This window comes from Cygnus olor, chromosome 1, assembly GCF_009769625.2.
Source record: "Cygnus olor isolate bCygOlo1 chromosome 1, bCygOlo1.pri.v2, whole genome shotgun sequence".
NCBI lineage: Eukaryota > Metazoa > Chordata > Aves > Anseriformes > Anatidae > Cygnus > Cygnus olor.
In genome coordinates this window covers 90,771,258-90,791,997 of record NC_049169.1, presented here as the reverse complement: position 1 = coordinate 90,791,997, position 20,740 = coordinate 90,771,258, and the positions used below count along the sequence as shown (strand labels likewise).

At 40.7% G+C, this 20,740-nt stretch overlaps 1 protein-coding gene across 3 annotated transcripts; it reads right to left on the bottom strand.

The window, feature by feature from the left end:
- Nucleotides 1-13: 13 nt before the first annotated feature.
- Nucleotides 14-20,535, bottom strand: SH2D1B (SH2 domain containing 1B). Of its 3 annotated transcripts, none has more exons than XM_040568999.1 (6): nt 20,431-20,535; nt 20,155-20,298; nt 11,945-12,169; nt 6,529-6,592; nt 2,755-2,923; nt 14-2,176 (listed from the first exon to the last, which is right to left on the bottom strand). In XM_040568999.1, the coding sequence occupies exons 3-6, from the start codon at nt 12,076-12,078 to the stop codon at nt 2,139-2,141; spliced, it is 405 nt and encodes a 134-aa protein (XP_040424933.1). In that variant the 5' UTR covers nt 12,079-12,169; nt 20,155-20,298; nt 20,431-20,535; the 3' UTR covers nt 14-2,138. The 3 variants fall into 3 exon arrangements, with proteins under 3 accessions (XP_040424933.1, XP_040424937.1, XP_040424945.1); XM_040569003.1 differs by lacking the exons at nt 20,155-20,298; nt 20,431-20,535 and adding exons at nt 13,346-13,517; nt 13,883-14,344; XM_040569011.1 differs by lacking the exons at nt 20,155-20,298; nt 20,431-20,535 and adding an exon at nt 13,883-14,344.
- Between the last annotated feature and the right edge of the window lie 205 nt (nt 20,536-20,740).

Here is a 20,740-nt window from a genome sequence, read left to right as displayed (position 1 = left end):
GAAAAGAGGGGAAAAGCCGGGACATGGAGCCCCTGGGGTGGGCGCTTCCGCCGGGATAGCCCTCCCCGTGCGACTGCGATGTTAGGGAGTTGCTGCTGGGGGCTGAAACTTTTGAGCGTGCCTTTTGGAAGCATGCCCACGATTTTTTTTCCCGTGTACTAGGCATGCTGATCGTTTGGAGATGTGCATATTAACCACTTCCCCTCATACTGTTAACAGAATATTTTATTCTTACAAAATACAGCTGTGTATTGTACATCGTTTTCCTTTTCTTCAGGGCCTTTGCTCCAAACTTTAAGTAGTTGATCTGTCACAGGGTCTGTGCTTCAGCTGCCTGGCACAGTGCTCTAGGCATCGGAGGGAAGTCGTGGCTGTACGGGCCTGGATGTACCACTGGATATAGATGCAGTGTCTGGAGCCTCAGCCACTGTAACACTAACTCAGCGCTCATGCAGTACGGCATGTGAAACAGCAGTTGCCAGCTAAAAAGCGCCACAGACCAGTCCATTGTCATGGTCAGCTCTTCAGGCATCAGGAGTCACGCCATCAGGGTCATGAAGCACAGTCCTGGATCTGGTGTCGCTTGCCTTTTCCTAAGGCCGATCATAAGTCCGACTGATAAAGCCCATGGAGGACTCCTGAGACTCTCATTACAGAAAAACTGCAGTGTTTATACCGTTGAAGACCAAGGTGCACTAGTTTGGATATCAGCATGGCAGCTGCTTAGTCTGATACATGTGATAACCAAGTATTGGGCAAGTTGTTGAATTCTCCAAGTAGGGAAGACACACCAGTGTATGTGCTTCTAGAGAGGGAAGGATTTCCCCCACCTCCAATAGTACTGTTTTTTAAGAACACTTGCTTTTTTTTCAATTCCTTTTTTGGGACACATATTAGTACTTTTCACAATGTGAGAATTAGTTTTTCTTCTTAGTTTTTGTCTCCTTCATGCAACAAGTACCACTTTATCCTGGCACCAAAAACCATTAGTAAGGTCACAATGAAGTCCAAAGCACTGAAGGATCTAAAAGCCTTTCAACAAACAGTGGTGGAAAAGACGTATAATAAGAAACAAGTCTACTAAAATGAATGCATAAATCATTTGTGAAAGACCTTAAACATACAGAAAATATAAATGTCTTCCACAAGATTACTGACCGAGGGGGAGTTGGTGCTAGCAACAGGAAGAATCAGGACATACACTCCAGTTATGACTTTAGCTGGCAGTTACAGGCCACCTTCAGAACACACACATACATTAAATATTTAAAGCAAGGGGTTAAAGATTAAAGGAAGTACTTACATTAAAAAATAATAAAACCCATACACATAACAGTAATGGCAGCTAATGGCAGTGGTAAATGAAATGGAAGCATTCTCATGTATGCAGTACCTATTGGAAAAAAAAATATGTGCGTAACTACACAGATGTTGAACTTGCACTCCTCTAATTATAAACCAGAACCATTCATCAATATGAAAAATATTTCAAATCATTTTCATGTTACTGATTAATTTTGTAAGGCATGAATTTACAACAACCTTTTTGTTTTAATTTAGATTATTCCAACCTGCAGGATAATACTAGTATTCCTTAACACAGCTGAACTACTACCCATATATCCAACAATGAAGTAACATGAATCACAAACAAAATAACAGTTTTTAAGCATCATGTGATGCAAATAAAATTTTTAGCATATATCATTTTTATCAACATATATCATTTTTGCCATAAACTAGGGCTTCAAGCACATTCATTTATTGTCTTCACATTGCTGGCTTTCTAACAGATTATTCATTTCAGCAGTTGATACCTTGGAGAGTTTGCTAAAAACAAAACAAAACAAAAACACAAAATGCACAAACACACACAACCCCCTTTCCCCTCATATATATGTATATGTATGCATGTGTCAAAAAAATAATTCTCTTAATAATGCACAAAAATATACAGTATTTTGTACTGGATCTACTGAGGCAGAATACAGTTGCTCTGACAGTCTCCAAAAGGCACTAATTCCAGAGGTATAGATCCACTGCTGTGAATATCCAACCATTAACTCTCCCCAGCTGTCCTGTTTTGCTGTGGTGCTGCCTAGAAAGGTGGCTTTTCAAATCATCAGATCACAGATCATTCAGGGTAAGACAGCAACGTAGTCACTTTCATCAATTTCTGTAAAGAAATCAATAAATAAATTAAAAAACGAACAAAACTTGTGGCTGGAAATTGCTCTTCTGAAAGACCCCTCTAAGCAGGATGGCATGTTGCCGTGTTGATAGACAGATATTATTAATTCAGTTTGATTTCTTAGTATTCTGTCTGCTATTGCAGGGCCAACTTTTTAAGCTTAGTGTCTTATGGACTGGGTCATCCACTCCATAAATCCATGAATTGCCTTTTCTGAATCAGCAAGCTCTGTTATTAAACAGTTGTATCCACAAGACCTTTTCTTCCTGAGAAAGTCAAGTGCAGTGAATAACTGATAGTCAATAAATCAATAAATCAGGTCAATAGCACAGGTATTGATCTGATTGGAACTCTCTGGTACCAAGGCTGTGATCCTGAGCACAAGGCTATGTACTTCTTATTTTCAACGTGCTAACTAAATATAAGTCGTGTTTTAACACAAATCACAAGAAGCCACAAATTAGATGGCTTTTTTTTTTTTTTTCCCCTCCAACATCTCCAACATCAGACCTGTCAATGCAGTTGCCTTAATAAAAAGACAAAGACTGAACTAAATTTCTCACCATCATAAATGTCATCCTTTCCTAACTTGAGCCTCTGGCTTCTTTGTAGGGGCTTTGTTTTCTGGACTGGGTAGCGAAGATTTGTTACTAGTCCTTGGTTTGGTTTCTCATAGTTGTATATTAAATCCTTTAATGTTCTGAATACCTTTTCTGGAATACCTTCAGAAGTCTGCAAGGAAAGGAAAATAAAGTTAGTTTACAAGTCTATTTCACATAAGGTACCTTAAGCGAGAGGAACTGTGCCTAGCTTATTGTTCACCAAGGGACTGTTTTGTAAACCTGTTTGGTGACAGAATATTGTTATATCACAGAGGTACCTGTATGGTGGTGCGGTTATGGTACTCAGCATAACCTCCCTCACCATCCCTGCTTGAGTGCACTGCAGCCTAGGGGAAGCTGTTTAGTGCTCTCTGTCTGGGTTCAGATCACAGGCTTTCCATCCTAGCACAAAGAAATTTTACCTCCTTCAGTCCAATAGTCACTGCTTCTAACCAAACCCCTTCACAGCTCTGCATGCCTGGCTACATCTGTCTAAGTTCCTCCCTTCAGGAATCCCTGACCAGGGATGTAGGACCAGCCAGCTACTGAGAACAAAATTCATGTAGTTTCACATTCATACTTAGCTGTTTAAACAAAACATTAAAAGGGATTTCAGTCAACAACAGTCCACGTGCTACTGATTTTCACTCTTTTCATGAGTCAGATGTTGTTTTCTTACATTGCAAAAGAACAGAACCAGTTGCTGTCTTCTCAGTCAAATGTTTCACTCCCTGAGTCTGCCCTCCAAGACTTGCAAAGGCAGCTAACATGTCTGGGGACCCATATGAATGTTCCAGGCACCAGCTTGTGCTTTTAGGTGGGAGTTTATTATTTGTCTCAGATTTGTCCAAGTTTATAACCAGCATCAGAGACTCCTGAGGCCAAACATGGATGACACTCTAAATGTAGGAGAACAGGGTTCTCACAACTGCCTTTAAACACATGGACTGAAATGCTTCCACAGCACAACCCCTGAGTAATCCGTACAGAGGCTTTTGCAACACTGGCAGCTCAAGGATAGTAATGTCAGAGAGTAAGCATATTAATTATCTCTATCAAATTGAGGGTCCCACTCTCTCTACTAGTCATTGAAAGAGAATGGGGCTTTGGATTCACTTCACTATCTGGCAGAGATACCTTTTTTTTTTTTCTTTTTTTTTTTTTTTCCATCCTCTATCTTTTCTTCAGTTCACTATGGACTGGATGACTCTGCCTCTGTGTACTGGTTTTGGCTGGGATGGAGTTATCTTTCTTCATAGTAGCCCGTATGGTGCTGTGTTGTGATTTTATGATTAGAACAGCGTTGATAACACATTAGTGTTTTGTCTTTTGCTAAGAGCAGTGCTTGCACAGCATAGAGGCTGTCTCTTTGATCTTTGAGGGGATCGAGTGCACCCTCAGTAAGTTTGCAGATGACACCAAGTTAGGTACGTGTGTCGATCTGCTCAAGGGTAGGAAGGCTCTGCAGGAGGATCTGGATAGGCTGGACCGATGGGCTGAGGCCAACTGTATGAAGTTCAACAAGGCCAAGTGCCGGGTCCTGCACCTGGGGCGCAACAACCCCAAGCAGAGCTACAGGCTGGGAGAGGAGTGGTTGGAAAGCTGCCTGGCAGAGAAGGACCTGGGAGTACTGGTTGATAGGCAGCTGAATATGAGCCAGCAGTGTGCTTAGGTGGCCGAGAAGGCCAACAGCATCCTGGCTTGTATAAGCAGCAGCGTGGCCAGCAGGTCTAGGGAGGTGATTGTCCCCCTGTACTTAGCTCTGGTGAGGCCGCACCTCGAGTACTGTGTTCAGTTTTGGGCCCCTCGCTACAAGAAGGACATGGAGGTGCTCGAGAGAGTCCAGAGAAGGGCAACGAAGCTGGTGAGGGGTCTGGAGAACAAGTCTTACGAGGAGCGGCTGAGGGAGCTGGGATTGCTCAGCCTGGAGAAGAGGAGGCTCAGGGGTGACCTTATCGCTCTCTACAGGTACATTAAAGGAGGCTGTAGCAAGGTGGAGATTGGTCTATTCTCCCACGTGCCTGGTGACAGGACGAGGGGGAATGGGCTAAAGTTGCACCAGGGGAGGTTTAGGTTGGATATTAGGAGGAACTTCTTTACTGAAAGGGTTGTTAGGCATTGGAATAGGCTGCCCAGGGAAGTGGTTGAGTCACCATCCCTGGAGGTCTTTAAGAGACATTTAGATGTAGAGCTTAGTGATATGGTTTAGTGGAGGACTTGTTAGTGTTAGGTCAGAGGTTGGACTAGGTGATCTTGGAGGTCTCTTCCAACCTAGATGATTATGTGATTCTCTTTACTACTCTGCTCCCACATCAAATAGGCTGGGGGTGTACAAGAAGCTGCGAGGGGACACAGCCAGGAGAGCTCACCTGAGTTGACCAGAGGGGTATCCTGACATTATGCTGATATTATGCTCAGTATTAAAAGCTTCAGGAAAGTGGGGACGCTTGTGGTTACAGTATTTGTCTTCCCAAGTAATCATGTCTGCTGAGACCCTGCTTTCCAGGAAGCAGGTAAACATCTGATTGCTGATGGAAAGTAGTGACTAGATTCCTTCTTTGCTTTGCTTGCACACATGACTTCACTTCACCTAATAAACTGTCTTTTGCCTTCATCAAAGTTTTCTCACTTTTGCTTTTCTCTTCCCTATCACCAACTTGTCCTGCTGTGGCGATGCTTAGCTGTTGGTCAGAGTCAACCTACTACACTCCAGAAAGGCCATGGCTGGACCTGGCCTTCCCCATCACCATCAACATATTATTTCAGTATATTGTTTTAGTAATCCAAAACAGTCTGACTTAAAAAGGAGAAGAACGGAAGTCTTCTTTCACATTTGTGGCAAAATCCAATAAGGAAAATTGTGTTTGAAAAAACGTAATGTTTATTATGTGCTGGTAGGCAAAACCTAGAAGAGTAGCTATAATCTCTCTCATATCTATGTCTATATATTTGTCAACAAACCATTAAATTCTGCATCGGAAATGGTATTTTTCATACTCAGCCCAAAACACTAATAAGCAAGAGTGACCAGCATGTGACAGCTTGGTGTGTCCTTTATGAAGTGAGTTTTGTTGCCTCATTCCACTTAAATGCTACCTGAATGTTGTCAGTCCTGTTGTCTATCCTATTACAAGCAAAGGGTTGAGCCAGCTTATTAAGTGTCCTCTCTACTTGCCTATAAATTGAATCTTTCTTTGTGTAGGGTTCTGATTCATGGAATCACAGAATCACCTTATCTCCGGAATCGCACAGAATTATGGGACGTGTAGTTGTTTCACACTGATGGGCAGGTATTTTATAATCAAAGATTATTCCATTATTCAAAACCCTACAAGATTCTGGGTGCCATGGCAGAGCTTTCAAACAGAAAAAGCTAATTAGGAACAGGAGTAAGTAATGAAAGTGATAGATTTTTCTTCAGTACTATGAAAAAGAACTGGTCAAATCAGGCAGTAGCTGGTCAACAAAAAACAGATTCACTTAGGTTATTAGGGATTTCTGTGAAGATAATAACTACTTGTAAGCTCATATGTAATAAGTATAACATTAAAAAGTCAGGAATTGAACAGAATATAAAAGAAACTTGGAAATATATTCATAGAATCATAGAATATCTGAGTTGGAAGGGACCCACAGGATCATCGAGTCCAACTCCTGTGTCCAATGCATTTCATTTATTTTTTCAGGAAAATTGTCTTTAGTGCAATCTGTACTGATGAAATGAAGGTTACTTACCTGTATTTTATAATATCCTTGCTTTTCCCTGAAGATACGGTAAGTGTAGATGAGTTCTTCAAAGCTGTGAAAAACATTGTATACATTATGTTTTTCATCAACTGTCAGACTACAGCAAATTGCTTGGACTGCCACAGCTGAACTTGACAGTAAGGTTTTGGTTTTGTTGGCTTGTTTTTAAAGTAAACTGCAATGCTATGAAAGACTAAACCCAAAGAGACACATCTAAAGGAATGTGTGATGCTAAATACCATCAATTACATATATATTCATTCACTTTTCTATTTCATTCATATATGACGGCCTTCAAAATACTTCAGATTCTCTAAGTCCTGTTTATTCATCTATTAGAAAAAATTAATCATGCACATTGTTTTCGTATGCCTCAGAAACCCAAATATTACTTTCTCCCACCTTGTCATTTCAGATTTAGCCCTCTGTACATGACAATGCAGAGCTGTTTGATTTTTGGAACAAATGTATTGCTCTCTTTTTTGCCCTGTGGAGTTAGGCCAGGTATGGTAAACATACCTAAGAGTGCTGTGTCCAATCTGCACTCACTGCACTTTCCCTAGGATAGACTTGGACCAAGCATAGCCAGTTAGCTCATAGACCTCCACATCAGCTAGCTGCCTGAGCTCTCCTCCAGCTTCTTAGGTCCATTTCCTGTGCTGTGTTTTGTACTTCTACAGCTCCGTTAGTATAGATCTGGTAAGTCAAGGCAATGAAAATGCTTCAGGTTTACACACCCAGACAGGGCTGGATGTCACTGCTACTTATTCTTGGGCAGTAAAACACAAAATAGAGCCTACAACTCCATGCTGAGGTGCCATGCATGTGTAAGAAATCTTTGCTTCTGTAGGATGCCTGATTCCTTACTCACGGTCAGCAGTATTGCTTCATTGCACTAGGAACCATTTTGTGCAAATGTCAGCATGGGAATAAAATGGAGGCAAAGAGCAGACACATGCATCATTGATAACTGCAGTATCTCCATTAGCAGTGAGGAGAAGGGGGAGCTGTGGCCTTGTTGACTCTCAGACTCCAACCATGTTGGACTTACTGTCAGACATCCTTTTCACACTGGAAAGATGGTGTTAACATGTACCCCTACTTCAAAAATGGAGCTACAGCAAAGACCCAAATAGCTACAGAGAAAAGTGAGGTGCCTTTCTTTCCCTAACGTCGTACACCAGGGGAAAATGGGCTGCCTTCAAACTAATTAGCAACACCACAGGAGAAACCATCACCTTTCAAAAGACTGATCTACACCGTAAAACACGGTTGAGAGAATTACCCAGATTATGACAGAAGATTGCAACGTTGTATGGAAAACACACACATTGGCCTGAAATGACACTAGAAGGCTGTCTGAGGAAATTTATCCTATTGTACTGATAGAAGTTGGGAAGAATGAGAGAAGACACAGAAGGAAAACCACATTAATCAAAGGGTAAAGAATGATTCTGTAGAAAACTTGCAGTTCACCTTTCACACGAGACCTACTGGCATTCCTCTGAAGAAAACAGATGTAGAAGTCTCCATGGCATACACAAAAGTATGAAGTTGTAGAATACTTTTCATGTAAACTGCTTTCCTTGTGAGAGCCCTCAAGTAATTGTAGCAGCATAAATTCATACTCTTAATTTCCCCCACAGTTACCCCTTGAGCTGTTCATACTTCCACGTATACCAGATGTGATCGTGTACCAGGCTACTTCAACCTCGAATGTGTTTGTTTTGACCAGATGTGTATGATACTGGATATTTAACAGTGAGCACGTAAAAAAGAACACACATGATATTTGGGTCTCAACACTGGGCTGAGTCTCTGACCCACAATGTTGAAAGCAGACACAATGGAGGAAGGAAGGGAAACCGCATTTTTAACAGACATTGGGACTGGAAATATCTGCCAATAGCAGGTGATATTAGAGACACAAGAGGTTGTACAGTAAGATTGACTGAGACTAAGGTGGAAAAGTAAGACAATGGGGAGTCCAGAGTTCAAAAACTGGGAGAAGGTTTTAAATTTTGAAATGTTTGCCCCAACTAAGGGTTTCAAAGAACTCATGAACTAAACCTAACGCGTGCCTTTGCATGAGAATAGTTTGATACCATAAGCTTCCCATCCTCTTGTCTATCCTCTTCTCCCCATGTGATACCTCCCTAAACTTCACTTTGCAGTTGTATCACAAGACGAATGTTGAATTCTTGGAGAGATGTTAGTAGAAAATGGCTTCCAGTCACCAACACGCAGAAAATGACTGCACAAGTTCTACTTCTAGAAAATTATTTGTCCTTTGGATTTCCCATGGTTTTGCTTACATTATTTTTTTAAATAAAAACACAAAAAAATAATAAACGTAGTTTGAACACTCAGGGTACTGATGACTTTGGATATCTTTTATCAACTGAAACAAAAGCTTTATGAAATATAGCAATGGCAGCTGTTCAGAAGATGAACTGCAGATCATGATCAAAAAAGGCAGTAAAGTTGCAGAGAGATGTAAACCACAACAAAGCAACAACAACAAAAAAGCAATATCTGAAGACAAGTTCTCTTAATTGGTATGTATGTTCAATGGAAGGATTTCAGCTATAGCTAAATCAATTAAGCTGTCCTGAAAGGGAGAATCTTAGGGCAAAAACCTAGTTTAGGCGACTTGCATGTAAATGGATGGTTACTCTGAAGAAGGTACTATGGACTGAAGTTACATAGTAATTGAAGAAGTTACTATGGACTGGAACCAGTATAAAACTTCCAGTTAGAATAGATTTACTTTGATTCAAAGAGTTGCATCCCAGGGCTACATCTTTTTTATTTTTTTCCCCTTCTTGAGATACCTGTGGAAATTCATGGTTATCTATCTGGCTTATGAGTTTTTTATAATGTTAGTATTCATTCTTTGAACATAATTTGCAAGTAAAAGTAACACACAAAGGTGAAGAATAATAACCTAAACTGATTTTTTTGAAACTCATTCTTTACCTGTCAAACATTGGAAGGTTAGTGCCTGTTAGTGCCTACTTTGACTGCGGTAGTTATGACAAAATAAACATGAAACTGCCATTACAATGAAAACTTGTTATTCCAAATCAACTACTAAATGCACTTCAACAGCTGCATATTATATTTCAAATTAACAAACTGCCTGGTCTGGGCACAAGGAAGATCCAGAGGCAGACGAACGGGATGAGATGAGTTTGTTTTGGTAGGCTGACATGTTGAACCATGAGAACAGCAGCAAGTGCAATAGGTCTGGACTACAGGAATGTCAGAGACCTGCGAAAGCTTGGGATGAGAACAGCAGTACACAATGGAGGAAGAGCTGTGCATTGTGCCTGATTAGTGATGAGATGTTTTTGAATTGGTGCCACCATTCTGACTCTCAGGTCCTCTGTGGGCATATCACCTCCCCTCAGTCAGTCGGAAGGACCAAAAATTTTGCTTGTTCTATGTAGCATGTGAATTGCTATCTATGTCTATTGACCAGCTAAGCTGAGAACAACCTTTTTTTTTTTTTAAAACACAGGTGAGCATCAGTTTGTGTATCAACCCTGTTAGGTGCTAAGCAATGTTTTAAGATGTAATTCTAATCCAGAAGTTGTCTTGAAACAACACTGAAAGTTTTAGTGTTGATACCTCCAATTTCAGAACAAATGCATTCCCCTCGAACAGTTTCTCTCCCTACTCAGTCACTGACAGTCTCTCAGTTTCTGAGCCAATCCTCTACCACCCTCCCATTTGCTATCTGTAGACAATCCTTTCACCTCTACAAGCCCAGTACCTGTTATACCATTGCTGCCACTCCTGCAGTTTAACTGTTATTTTTGTTAATGCACAAACTAAATTCAAATACGCTGCCTTCTTTCAGCATTAAAAATCCAGAGGCTAGCTGGAAGCCACATGCTTTTGTATATGCTTGCCCAGAACACTGTAGATAGACAAATTCACAACTGCAGACTATCACAAAGTGGATCTGCTTTGCCCTTAGCAAAATAAAAAAAGAACCCCCTTCCCCCCCCCCACCCTCCCCCCCCAAAAAAAGGAAAATAAAAAGAAAAAAGGGAGGGAATGCAACTGTGCTAGTGCAGCACTGCACTTAACCTTTATGTCAGCTTGCATCTGCCCACGATGTACTCAGTAGATGTGCACTTTGTTACTTCAGTAGTTCAAACTCATTACACACACAAGTATATCATCGCTTTCTTATCTACCTCTACTGCATAAGATCTCCAAAGCCATCCTCCCAAGTCAGGGACTAATATTGTCATTTCTCCTCTGTGCCGGGATCTCCATTTGTCCCTTCTGACAGGGTATATATATCCTTTCCCTCATATGCTCCCATTGCTCTGAACATCTCCTTCCACACCACACTGCAGGCAGGTTCCTGCAGTTCCCTCCCCAAGTACTCTGTTTGCTCCCCACTTGCCATTTCACTTCTTACTCCATTTCTCTGTCATTTCCCGATCCTTCTTTCTTTTATCCACCAACACAATACTCCATTTCCCCCTCCTTTTTCTCCCTTCTTCTTTGATTTGTTTCAAAAGCAACAAGATTTTGCTTATTGACAAAAAAATGCCCTGATATTTCTGAATTAATTAATTAAATGTGGTGTTGATTTTTTTCCCCACATCACACTCAAATACACCCTCAAGGAGAGCATAAAATCTTTTAGGTTCAAACAGAAAAGACTCAAGAGTTATTAGCTTATAAACCATGAGCGTGTTAGGAACAGATCAATTCTATATGAAAACATGTAAAACAGGTGTCATGAAAGGGAAATAAAAGTACTATTCCCTACAGGAAAAGAAAATCATAAGTTTTTAATTGTGGTAAGTTAGGGACTAGTGGTAGTAATTTTTTATGTTCATCTTGTTCATGGGTTTGCCATATGAATTTGAACAATACATTACAGCTTTCAGTCTCAGCTTATATTCTTACATCAGATACTGTGTAAGAAACACAAGGCTAAGGTTTCACCAAATAGTCAGAAAGCATGTGAAGAAAGACGTGCTTTATATCGTACTATGAGACTTTTCAGGGTCTCGATAGTGCTAAAATGCTATTTACTCATCATTACAGAGGCAGTAACTTTGAGTGACTTTCTTCTCACCATGTTTTGGCAGGCTGAAATATTTCCTCTGGGCTCCCTCTATTGTCTGTAGAGAGAGACCAGCATCACCAGAGAACAATTAATCAATCCTGTGTTGTATGAATTGTCTTTTGCAAATGCCACCCTCTCACCACTCACTACAAAGGAAGCCCAAGGCAACCAGCATTGCTTGAGTACATCTACACCAATACTTTGAATCTTAATGTTAGGGAAAGAATTAGTAACATTAGAGAATATGAACCCTTGGTTTTGAATATATCTGAAAACTCATAAGAAATCTAGTATTCAAGTACTTACAAAACACACAGACACAAGGCTCCTTCCACGCTTTCGCTTTCTCGTATTAAATAGCTACCATTCTTTCCATTCTTGCACAGCAGTTCTTCACAGGCTTTCCTTGTTATCTTTCCGTGAAAAAATGGGAACTCCATGGACAAACAGGAACGAGCTTCCTTGTCCTTCAGGCCACTTCCAGGAACAGTCAGAAGACTGACATTAAAAGAAGACTTACTCCAAATGCAGCTGTTGAGAAACAATTGAAACTGGAAGTTTGAAGTACAAACATGAGTTCATCTGTGTTGCTGCCACCAGTCTGTCGGTAATGCAGTTATAGTTACCAACTTAATGCTTGTGACAGCAGGCAGGAAATGGGAAACGGTTTATCTACACTAGTCACAGTCCACATCAGAAGATAAGATTGTTCTCTCATGCCACAGAGTTGACATTTGAGTCGTGTATCATGCTCTAAGCAATACAATAGCTAAGTACAGTACAGTAGCTAAGACACCTTAGCATAGTTATATTTTAAAGTCAACTTTTACCTTTAAAGTTGCTCAAAGCCTTGCCAGATTCGCCTTATAACACAGTTGTTGATTGTTGTTATTTTTATGGTTTAGTCAAATTTTCAAGTTTCAATGAAAGATGATCAGCAATATTTGAGAATTAGATTTTTCAAAACAGGCCATTTCAAAACAGGCCCTGCTCCCTTCTTAATTTTAAAGTATAATAACTTTTTAAGGTATAACAACTTTATCAAGAAGTTCCACTGTACCTATGCCATAACTTAGAAAACATGGCAGGAAGGAACAGGGGGTTGGACAGGGTCTTTTGGCACCCCAGGAGGCTGCTGTGAGATCCACCAGGGCAGGATACAGCCACGTGTAGAACTGCTGCTCCCTGACTGAGGAAATGCTGCCCAGCTCCATGGCAGATGCTCTCCCAGGCATTTCATAGTTTCCCTGCTGGAAGGCAAGGACTTGGGGCTGGGGGGACCACACAGACCTGCAGAAGCAGGGGGTAAGAACTAGGTTGGACTGTGTTTCTGAAAGAAAGGAAATTGAGGGAGGACCTAATGATGTGAAAGAAGCTAGATTCAGAAGGTGAGACTGAAAAGAAAACAAGCACTGATCATGCAGATAGAGTGAGGCTGGCTTTCCAGGGGAGAGGGATGGAACAGAGAAAGCAGGAGACACAGAGTCCTCCAAGCTGGGGAGAAGGATCTGGGTCTGCTGCAACACAGCCCGCTGCCGAGGTCAAAACAGAGTCCAGATCCATTAGTGCTGGCACTGGCAAAGGCCTTCCCAATTTTAAAGCGCACCATTTGCATGTTCACCTCCCAGCTCTGTCACCTGAGGACAACTCTGAAGTCATCTCATAAATGTGAAATTTCCATGAGGCAGCATGGTGTGGATGACTCACCCAGAAGGACAGCTCTGAACAGGAACAAGAGCAGCTGTTTGTTGCTGCCCAGATTGAGGCACTTTATTTTTCCTCTGCAGTGGTAGGAAAACTAATATTCAACAACAGCAAATTTCTCTTTCAGGAGCATAATGACTGTTCTTCACATTTTTATCCATAAAGACTTCATTAGCTAGAAACAGAAGACAGTAAATGCAGTAGATCTTGTGGGTGTGCATCTAGACAGTTATTTAAATGGAAATGGCAGCCACACATTATATTATGGCTAATATTGTACCGGTATAACATCTAAGGATTATCAGAAAATTAATGTTTTTTTTTTCATTTCTGAAATGAAGAGTCAGAACTGGGAGAAGGCCTTAAGTATGTAAAAGGGGCTGGAGTAACACCAAACTTTAACAGATTTGATAATAAATAACTGAATATAATTAAAGACAGTAAGAATCAGCTGTGTTCTTTAGCATGTGTAACCTCATTCCTTGTTTCAAGGTCTGGGCAGTTACTGAACTCATGTAGTATCATAGCAATGGTACTTACACTGGTGAAAATGGCAGATTTTGAGCTTGGTATTCAACTCTCAAGTGGCATCAGATGTTGATGAACTGCTCCTGTTGTGTCTAAGGAAGCCAACTCCTCTACCTGCTTGTTAAAGAATTAGTTCTGATCTGGACACAGAAAAATTAAGGCGAAACCAACAACTTCTTTTCAAGAGAAAGTGCAACGGGCTCAGAGGCTCCCCCCTTCCAAGAAAGGCAGCAATTCCCCTGTATCGAAACAAGTGTTGGCTCCCCTTCTCTTTAGGAACACTTCTGTTTTTCTTTTCAGGAGAAAAAGGTGTCTGTTTCTTTCCCATTAGTTGCAGATCTGGGTGAGAACATGGGACCCTGTACTTCAGTTGTGTACAACTGTCAAGCCAGCTTTTTTAAGCTTAAGAAAAACTTAAAACTTTCAGCCATCACAGTAAGTTTCTGTTAGGAAGTGAAGAAATTTTGTGTGCCACTGGTCAGGTGTGTAACACCCTTCATGTGTTTATGAGCACAGTCCCATTTCCGATTTATTTCTTTCAGCTGGAGATGGGGCCAACGACATGCTTGATGCAGCAAGATTGGAACTGCCCTCTAGTCAGATCATTGTTTGGAAAACCTCCTTCCTTTTAGGGTTTCCCAGTTTTTTATTCAAACAATGAAGTAATAATCCCAGACAGAAGTTCTCACTGTGAAACGGAAACTTCAATCATACAAAACCTTCCTGTGGTTCAGTGTGCGTGTTGCAAGTTTAGTAGAGCTCAGAATTTAAAGAATACATCAAGGCAATATGGTTCTGCAGCTCCTTGACAGTGTTCAATAGAAGAGGGTTACCCAGGGTTTGATGTGATCCTTTTACCTTACCCAGCTGTAGTATTCAAGTGGAGTTGAAAATAGGAATTTGATTTAAAAGCAAAAATCAGAAAAATAGAACAGAAGAAAATCTGGGAGGATAAGAGAAGAGAGAGGCTGTAAATACCATTTGGTCTATCACTAAACCACAAACATGATTCACTGACCGGACATAGACTCGTCACTGTCTCTTGCATGCATACGTACATGTACATACACTTTGCTCTGGCACTGGTGGGCTAGTCCATGGTGAAAATGCAAAGCACTGGCAAAGATGAAACAGGACTTTCAGGTCACAGTTGGGGATACCTGTTGACAGACACTGTATAAATACCTGGAAGGTGGTGAGAGATGCTCTTGTTAGCCACCTCAGAGCTGTGCCATGAGCCTCTACCTCATTGAATTTCCACCATGTACCTTTGGGTCACATAATGACCTACTTCCACGGGCCAAATTTGCCAATAAATTTAGACCAAGTATTTCCTAATAAGTATTTTTGGCTTAACAAATTTAGCGAGCAATTTTGACTTACACAAGCCTGCATATGCAGGCTGCTCTCTCTATATAGTCTGAGAAGTGGTCAGAAACATGAGCTGATGGTATTGACTGCAATGAAACCTGAAAGTATTTCATGTTATGGGCCAGGGAAGTTCACAGAGAGCACAATACCTGGGCTTCTTCACAATTGTTCACTGACAGAAATTCTTAGCTGGTATGATGTCTGAGAGGGTCTCATCTGAAATCTGAAAGGGGTGTTGCCTACGTGACAGTGAGGAGCAGAGTCTTTCTTGGTGAATTCAAGAGAGTAATAATTCAGGATTCATAGTAATTTTTGTGCATCCAGACTTGAGCCTGGGCTTCTGATCAGTGCAGAGGAGCTGCTGTAAGCTATAGTGGACAAAGTTGTTCTTGTTTCTCAGCCACAGCTAGTTCTTGAGCTACCTGTGATCACAGTGGTGGTAGGGCCTGAAGCCGCGCTAGTTCATGCTAAGGACAGTTTGTGGCAACAGTGGCTTTTCGTTTCAGAAGAGAAGTCTGAGAACTGCTCAGTCCTGGGTAATTTGTGACAAGAAGCCTGGGAAAGTAATGGAAATGATGCCTCAAAACAATGTGCTGAGGAATCCATTGCACAAAATTGCCTGGTCAGAGGGCAGGGAAGGGTGCAAGAAAGCCACCATGCACCAGCTGGGTCCCTCCAAGCCTGCTGTGGGCTTGCATGATGGAGGCAGTCATGCTGAAACGAGCCTCTGGGCATTATGAGTCACATTTTAGCAACACTAAACCGGGCTGTGGCTGGTGTGAATCTGCTCTTAAAATCATTTTGCTCCACTTCAGAATAGGACTGGGTTGCATTTTTTTTTTTTTCCATCGTCCACTGAAGGATGGAAAGTTCCTAGCATAGCCTCCTACAGTGATTAGCTGACTTTTTAAATGTTAGAGGAAAAAACAAATCTTTTTCCAAAGAGAAAGACTGCTTACTCTCAAACTTACATGGAAAATCACTCCCTAAATATCTCGTATATCAGAATAATCATTATTCTATATTCTTAAATAAATGCAACCATTTCCTTCAGTCTTTCCCCAGAGGTTTTCTAACCCTGCAATAGTTCTGTTTTTCTCTGACACAACTTTGGCCACTACTTCTATAAAATTTGGTGCCTCTGGCTGAACAAAGTCTTTTGACTAGAGGAGCAAGATAGGTAGCTACTATTCCTCGCACAGAACAGCTGGTACTGAAACAAGACCTGCAACGTTTTTTGCAGCAGTGCCAAGCCCCAGTTGCCTTTAACTCCAGTTTTCTTTCTGCCATATTGCTACCTTCACCCATTTTCAGTTTTTCCTTCTGTTCACGTAAAACCTAAAACTTACTTTTCATAGTAACACCTCATATTAGTGTGCACATTTGGCATTTAGGTTCTTCCCCTTATACAGGCTGCAGCTTTAACACAGCAAAGCTCGTAATAGTGGCTCTGGTAAGAAAAGGAAAGCTAAGGAAAAGCTAGATTGCTTGACATGAAGAGTTGTTTTCAGTAAATAATTGTAGGGCACAGGTTGGAGTTAAATTGAAAGCTGTGGTCAAAAGATGCTAAAGGCAAAGTCAGTGTGCTTGAAAACTGCTAAAGTTGTGAATAAAACAGGAAGCTGAAGGATCATTTGTAATTTGACCAGGTAGCAAAAAGCACAACATATGAAAACAAAAAGATGACTTCTAGCTAAGTCTCCTGAAAATTTGACACGTTCTTGGGCTGTGCTGGCAGACAGTCGTGTTACTGGGGCTTAACTTTACAACCGAACCAATAAAGGGTTTTACAAGTAGTTAATATTCTATAGTAACAAATTACTTTTAATTTTGAAAACTTCACAACTGTTGCAAAACTGGAGACTGATGTAAAAATCACGCTATGTATTGCACCAGAGCACAAAGCTTTTTGTGATGTTGATGGCAAGATTTCCTTCAGATTGAAAGTAGTAGTTATGGTGTAAATTCAGTAAGAAAATTTCACTCGTGTCTATCACTTATGATTTGCTGTTGCAGTTGATTGTGAAATGTTAGAATATTTACCTAAGGCTCCAGAGTTTTTCCATTAGCATTCTAATCAAATGTAAACCTAGGAGGAAAAGCATGATTTATAATCCTCCTAACAGATTGACTATTTTTCAAAATACATTTTTTTAAAAAAATACGAGTAAATTTCAAACTTCTCTGTGCTAAATTAGAATTAAACGGTCATAGAGCTGAATAATTAAAAACATTGTACACCTATAAAACATATACATATGTGTAAGCAGGGGGTTTGCTTATAATTCAGTATCACGATAGAATACAAAAAAAAAAAAAATGCCTTTTCAGTGGCAACCTGGTCATCAGGGTTGTCAGAGACCCATATTCAATTATTCCCTGAAGCTACAATATTTCTGATTTTTGTATTTCAGCTAACATATTTCTTGCAGAAAATGTCAGAAAAAAAATGAGAGATTAAGTTTTTCGTTACATAAGTGTCTTCAATATTTTTAAAGTGAGCAAACTGGTGGCATAAAGTGACCTCTCCAAGAGACCATGATGCCTTCTGAAAGACTTTGGCCAGCCAGAGGGTTTTTGAGGGCTATAGAATCCCACTTGCACCAGAGCATTTCACTTGCTGAGCAAACGCAGAGAAACAATTCAGCCTGACCTGAAACACACTCCAGGTATTAGATTCCAACAAATTTCCTCTTATAATTTAGTGAAACACAATTTCCACAAAGAATAAAAGGCCTTGGAGAATGATATGAAGGGAAATAATATATAAAGACCATTTAAGCTTATCTTAAAAAAAAAAAAAAAAAATGACCTACGTGCAAGCATTGATCATACAACAAGTAATTCATTAGAGCAGAGTAAATGCATTTGAATCACTGAAGCAGGCAGGAATATTTTTTTCTCATCCCCTCTTGCTCATGGAGTTCTCAGTTCTGGTTCATTTTTACTCAGTTTGGCAGATAAAGCCTCCTGCTGCTGCTGTTGCTGCTATCAAATTCATATTCAAACCAAATGCTCCATCTCGCAGCATGCAAGCTGTGTGAAATGATTCTCTGACTTGTTGCCTCTTTTGGTGGTTTTACCCTGATGGACAGCCAAGCTCCACCACAACCACTCTCTTACTCCCCCTCAAAAGGAAAGGGAGAGAAAAAAGTATGCTGGAAAGAAAAAGGCTCATGGCTTGAGATAAGGATGATTCCATTAAAGTGGAAAGAAAGAGGCAAACAAACGAACAAGCAAGCAAAAGCCATACAGAAGCAAAAAGGGTAGGAAAAGAACAACCATGCTGTACTTCCCATCAATGGGCAATGCTTTCACAAGAACTGGTTTTCTCACCCGTGAAGGAAAAATTTGTCATAAGATACCACTTAAAGTATATGCAGAAAAGACAAAAACACAATAAACAAACATGGCACTGGGAGCTGCTTTCAGTCATGGCCCAGCATGAGCTCTGGCTACTGCTAGAACACAGCCCTGCCGGGTCCCAGCCCATCGCCAGCACCAGGGTGAAAGCCCTGAACATGGCTCTAAAAACTTACAGGAAGAGATCTGAATTTACAGAAAAAAAAAAAAACAGATTTTACCGATGGGCTTCCTTGCAAATTTGAAGATAATCAGTCCCAAACAAGATATCAATTTTTAACATGGCTTTCAACAAGCTCTCAAACCGACCTGGTTTGCTGTGCGCCCTCTTGGGGAGCCCAATTAGACCCCTCTACTCCACAGCCCTAGGTCTTTACTACATGCTGGGCATTTTGTGTTAGCTTGGAGTTATTTCCTGACTGCCAAAAAATAAGGAAGGCCTGTCATGCTGATTTGTCACATTGAAGTGATTCAACAAATTGCCCTGTCAAACTTAAAGGAGCTCTGTTGGCTTCCTCAAGATCTCTCATAAAATAACAGCTCACTTGGCTTGTTACAGACAAATATACTATGGTTACATTTAATACTGGGCGACCAGCAGGTAGACTTTGGCTATTTGAGTGGCTTTAGAAAGGTACTCAAACATTAAAAACTTAAAAACCCCCCAAACATACAAGAAATTCCTTTCATAGCAGGAATGAAAACAGATTTCTGGATAATGTTTCAGAATTCCTCCAGTTCTTTGTTTTTTGTTTTAAACTATGACTAAATTATGTACAGAAACTAAGAAGGAACCAGCAAAGTAACTGATACAAAACAATGAAACAGAAAGATCTCCTGCCTGCATTACTCTATTGTAATAAAACAATACACATCCATCTACCTAAAGAAAGACACAGAGTGAGTTTTCTGCCATTCTGGGCCTAGTCCTACAAAGGGATATGAAGGAATGACATCTGTAATTGAGACCAAGCTCAAGAGACTTCCTAAGAACTCTCTTGCCTAAATATTTTTGATGGATTAGGACGTGCTGCAATTTTCTTTCCCTATTTTAATGTTTCACTTAGCTGAGTGAAAAAGAAAGGGAAGGCTGCAGATCCAGGGGAGACCCATCTCTTTTTCCTCACAATAGGAAACAGCGAGGCTGATGGGTGCATGGCACCTCTTTTGTTTTGATACTACCCCTGGACTGAGGGCCGCAGCAGGATACTTAGGTCAGCCCCCGTTTTCATATATGCTTTATTTTAATGGACCCATTCCTTTCTTATTTAAGGCAGAAAAAAATATAATTTCTTAGGTGTTAAGAAACAAAACAGCAAGGAAGGATTTTGCATACCCACCTCAGCATGGATCTACCCTGTTTTTTTAAGAGACATTGCTATGAAGGTGCAGGAGGAGTGCATTGGAGCTGTGCCCCAATGGCTGCACAGCAAGTGTATGAGCAAAAAGCAGTGGTGTGTCCTTTAGCAAGGACTTCCTTTGTCCACCAGATTCTACATTACCCCAACACAGACACTCTATCAGTTGTCTCAGGAAAGGTCAAGACTTACTTTACGTGATGATCACCTGGAAGACCCTTGATAAATATATGCACAGTTGCTCTTCCAGCAGAACAGTAATCCTGGGCTGGTTGTAGTAGTCATTAAGCTCAATGCACCATTCCTCCTTCATCTCCAGTAGACAAAACCCTTTCACTAGGCAAAAACAACACAGTGAGATCAGAATGTAGTAGCTAAAAACCCTCATACTCTCATTGCAGGAGCAATAAAAATCAGGGTCTCCCTGTGTCAGGGGAAGAACGTTTTCTTCAAGATGTAGAGACGTACCTTTGAAGACTTGATGGTCCAGCATAGACCTGCTGCCTGCCAGTGACTCTTCTGCAACACACAGAGTATTTATTATTATTACTGAGATACCCAGTTTCCATTTACATTCTGTTAAAGAGAAAGAAGAGCTTAAACTTGCATGGTATACAAACAAGACATGCATCTTCAAGCATCTAGTATTAAGAAAGTGGGTCGGGGTACAGGGAGGCATCATCTCAGTTTTCAAATAGTTTTACTTGAACTAAGAAGGGCTGAGGAAGCAGGACTGCAAGTCCAGTGGAGTTGCTGGTCTTCCTTAAATAATTTTTAC

Bases quoted from the DNA above. Each gene is read 5' to 3' on its own strand.
- SH2D1B (XM_040568999.1), bottom strand. From the start codon at position 12,078: ATGGAGTTCCCATTTTTTCACGGAAAGATAACAAGGAAAGCCTGTGAA. The intron at 6,593-11,944 runs GTAAGTACTTGA...TGTTTTTCACAG, and splicing joins GCCTTGTGTCTGTGTGTTTT to CTTTGAAGAACTCATCTACA. The intron at 2,177-2,754 runs GTGAGAAATTTA...ATTTCTTTACAG, and splicing joins AAAGGATGACATTTATGATG to AAATTGATGAAAGTGACTAC.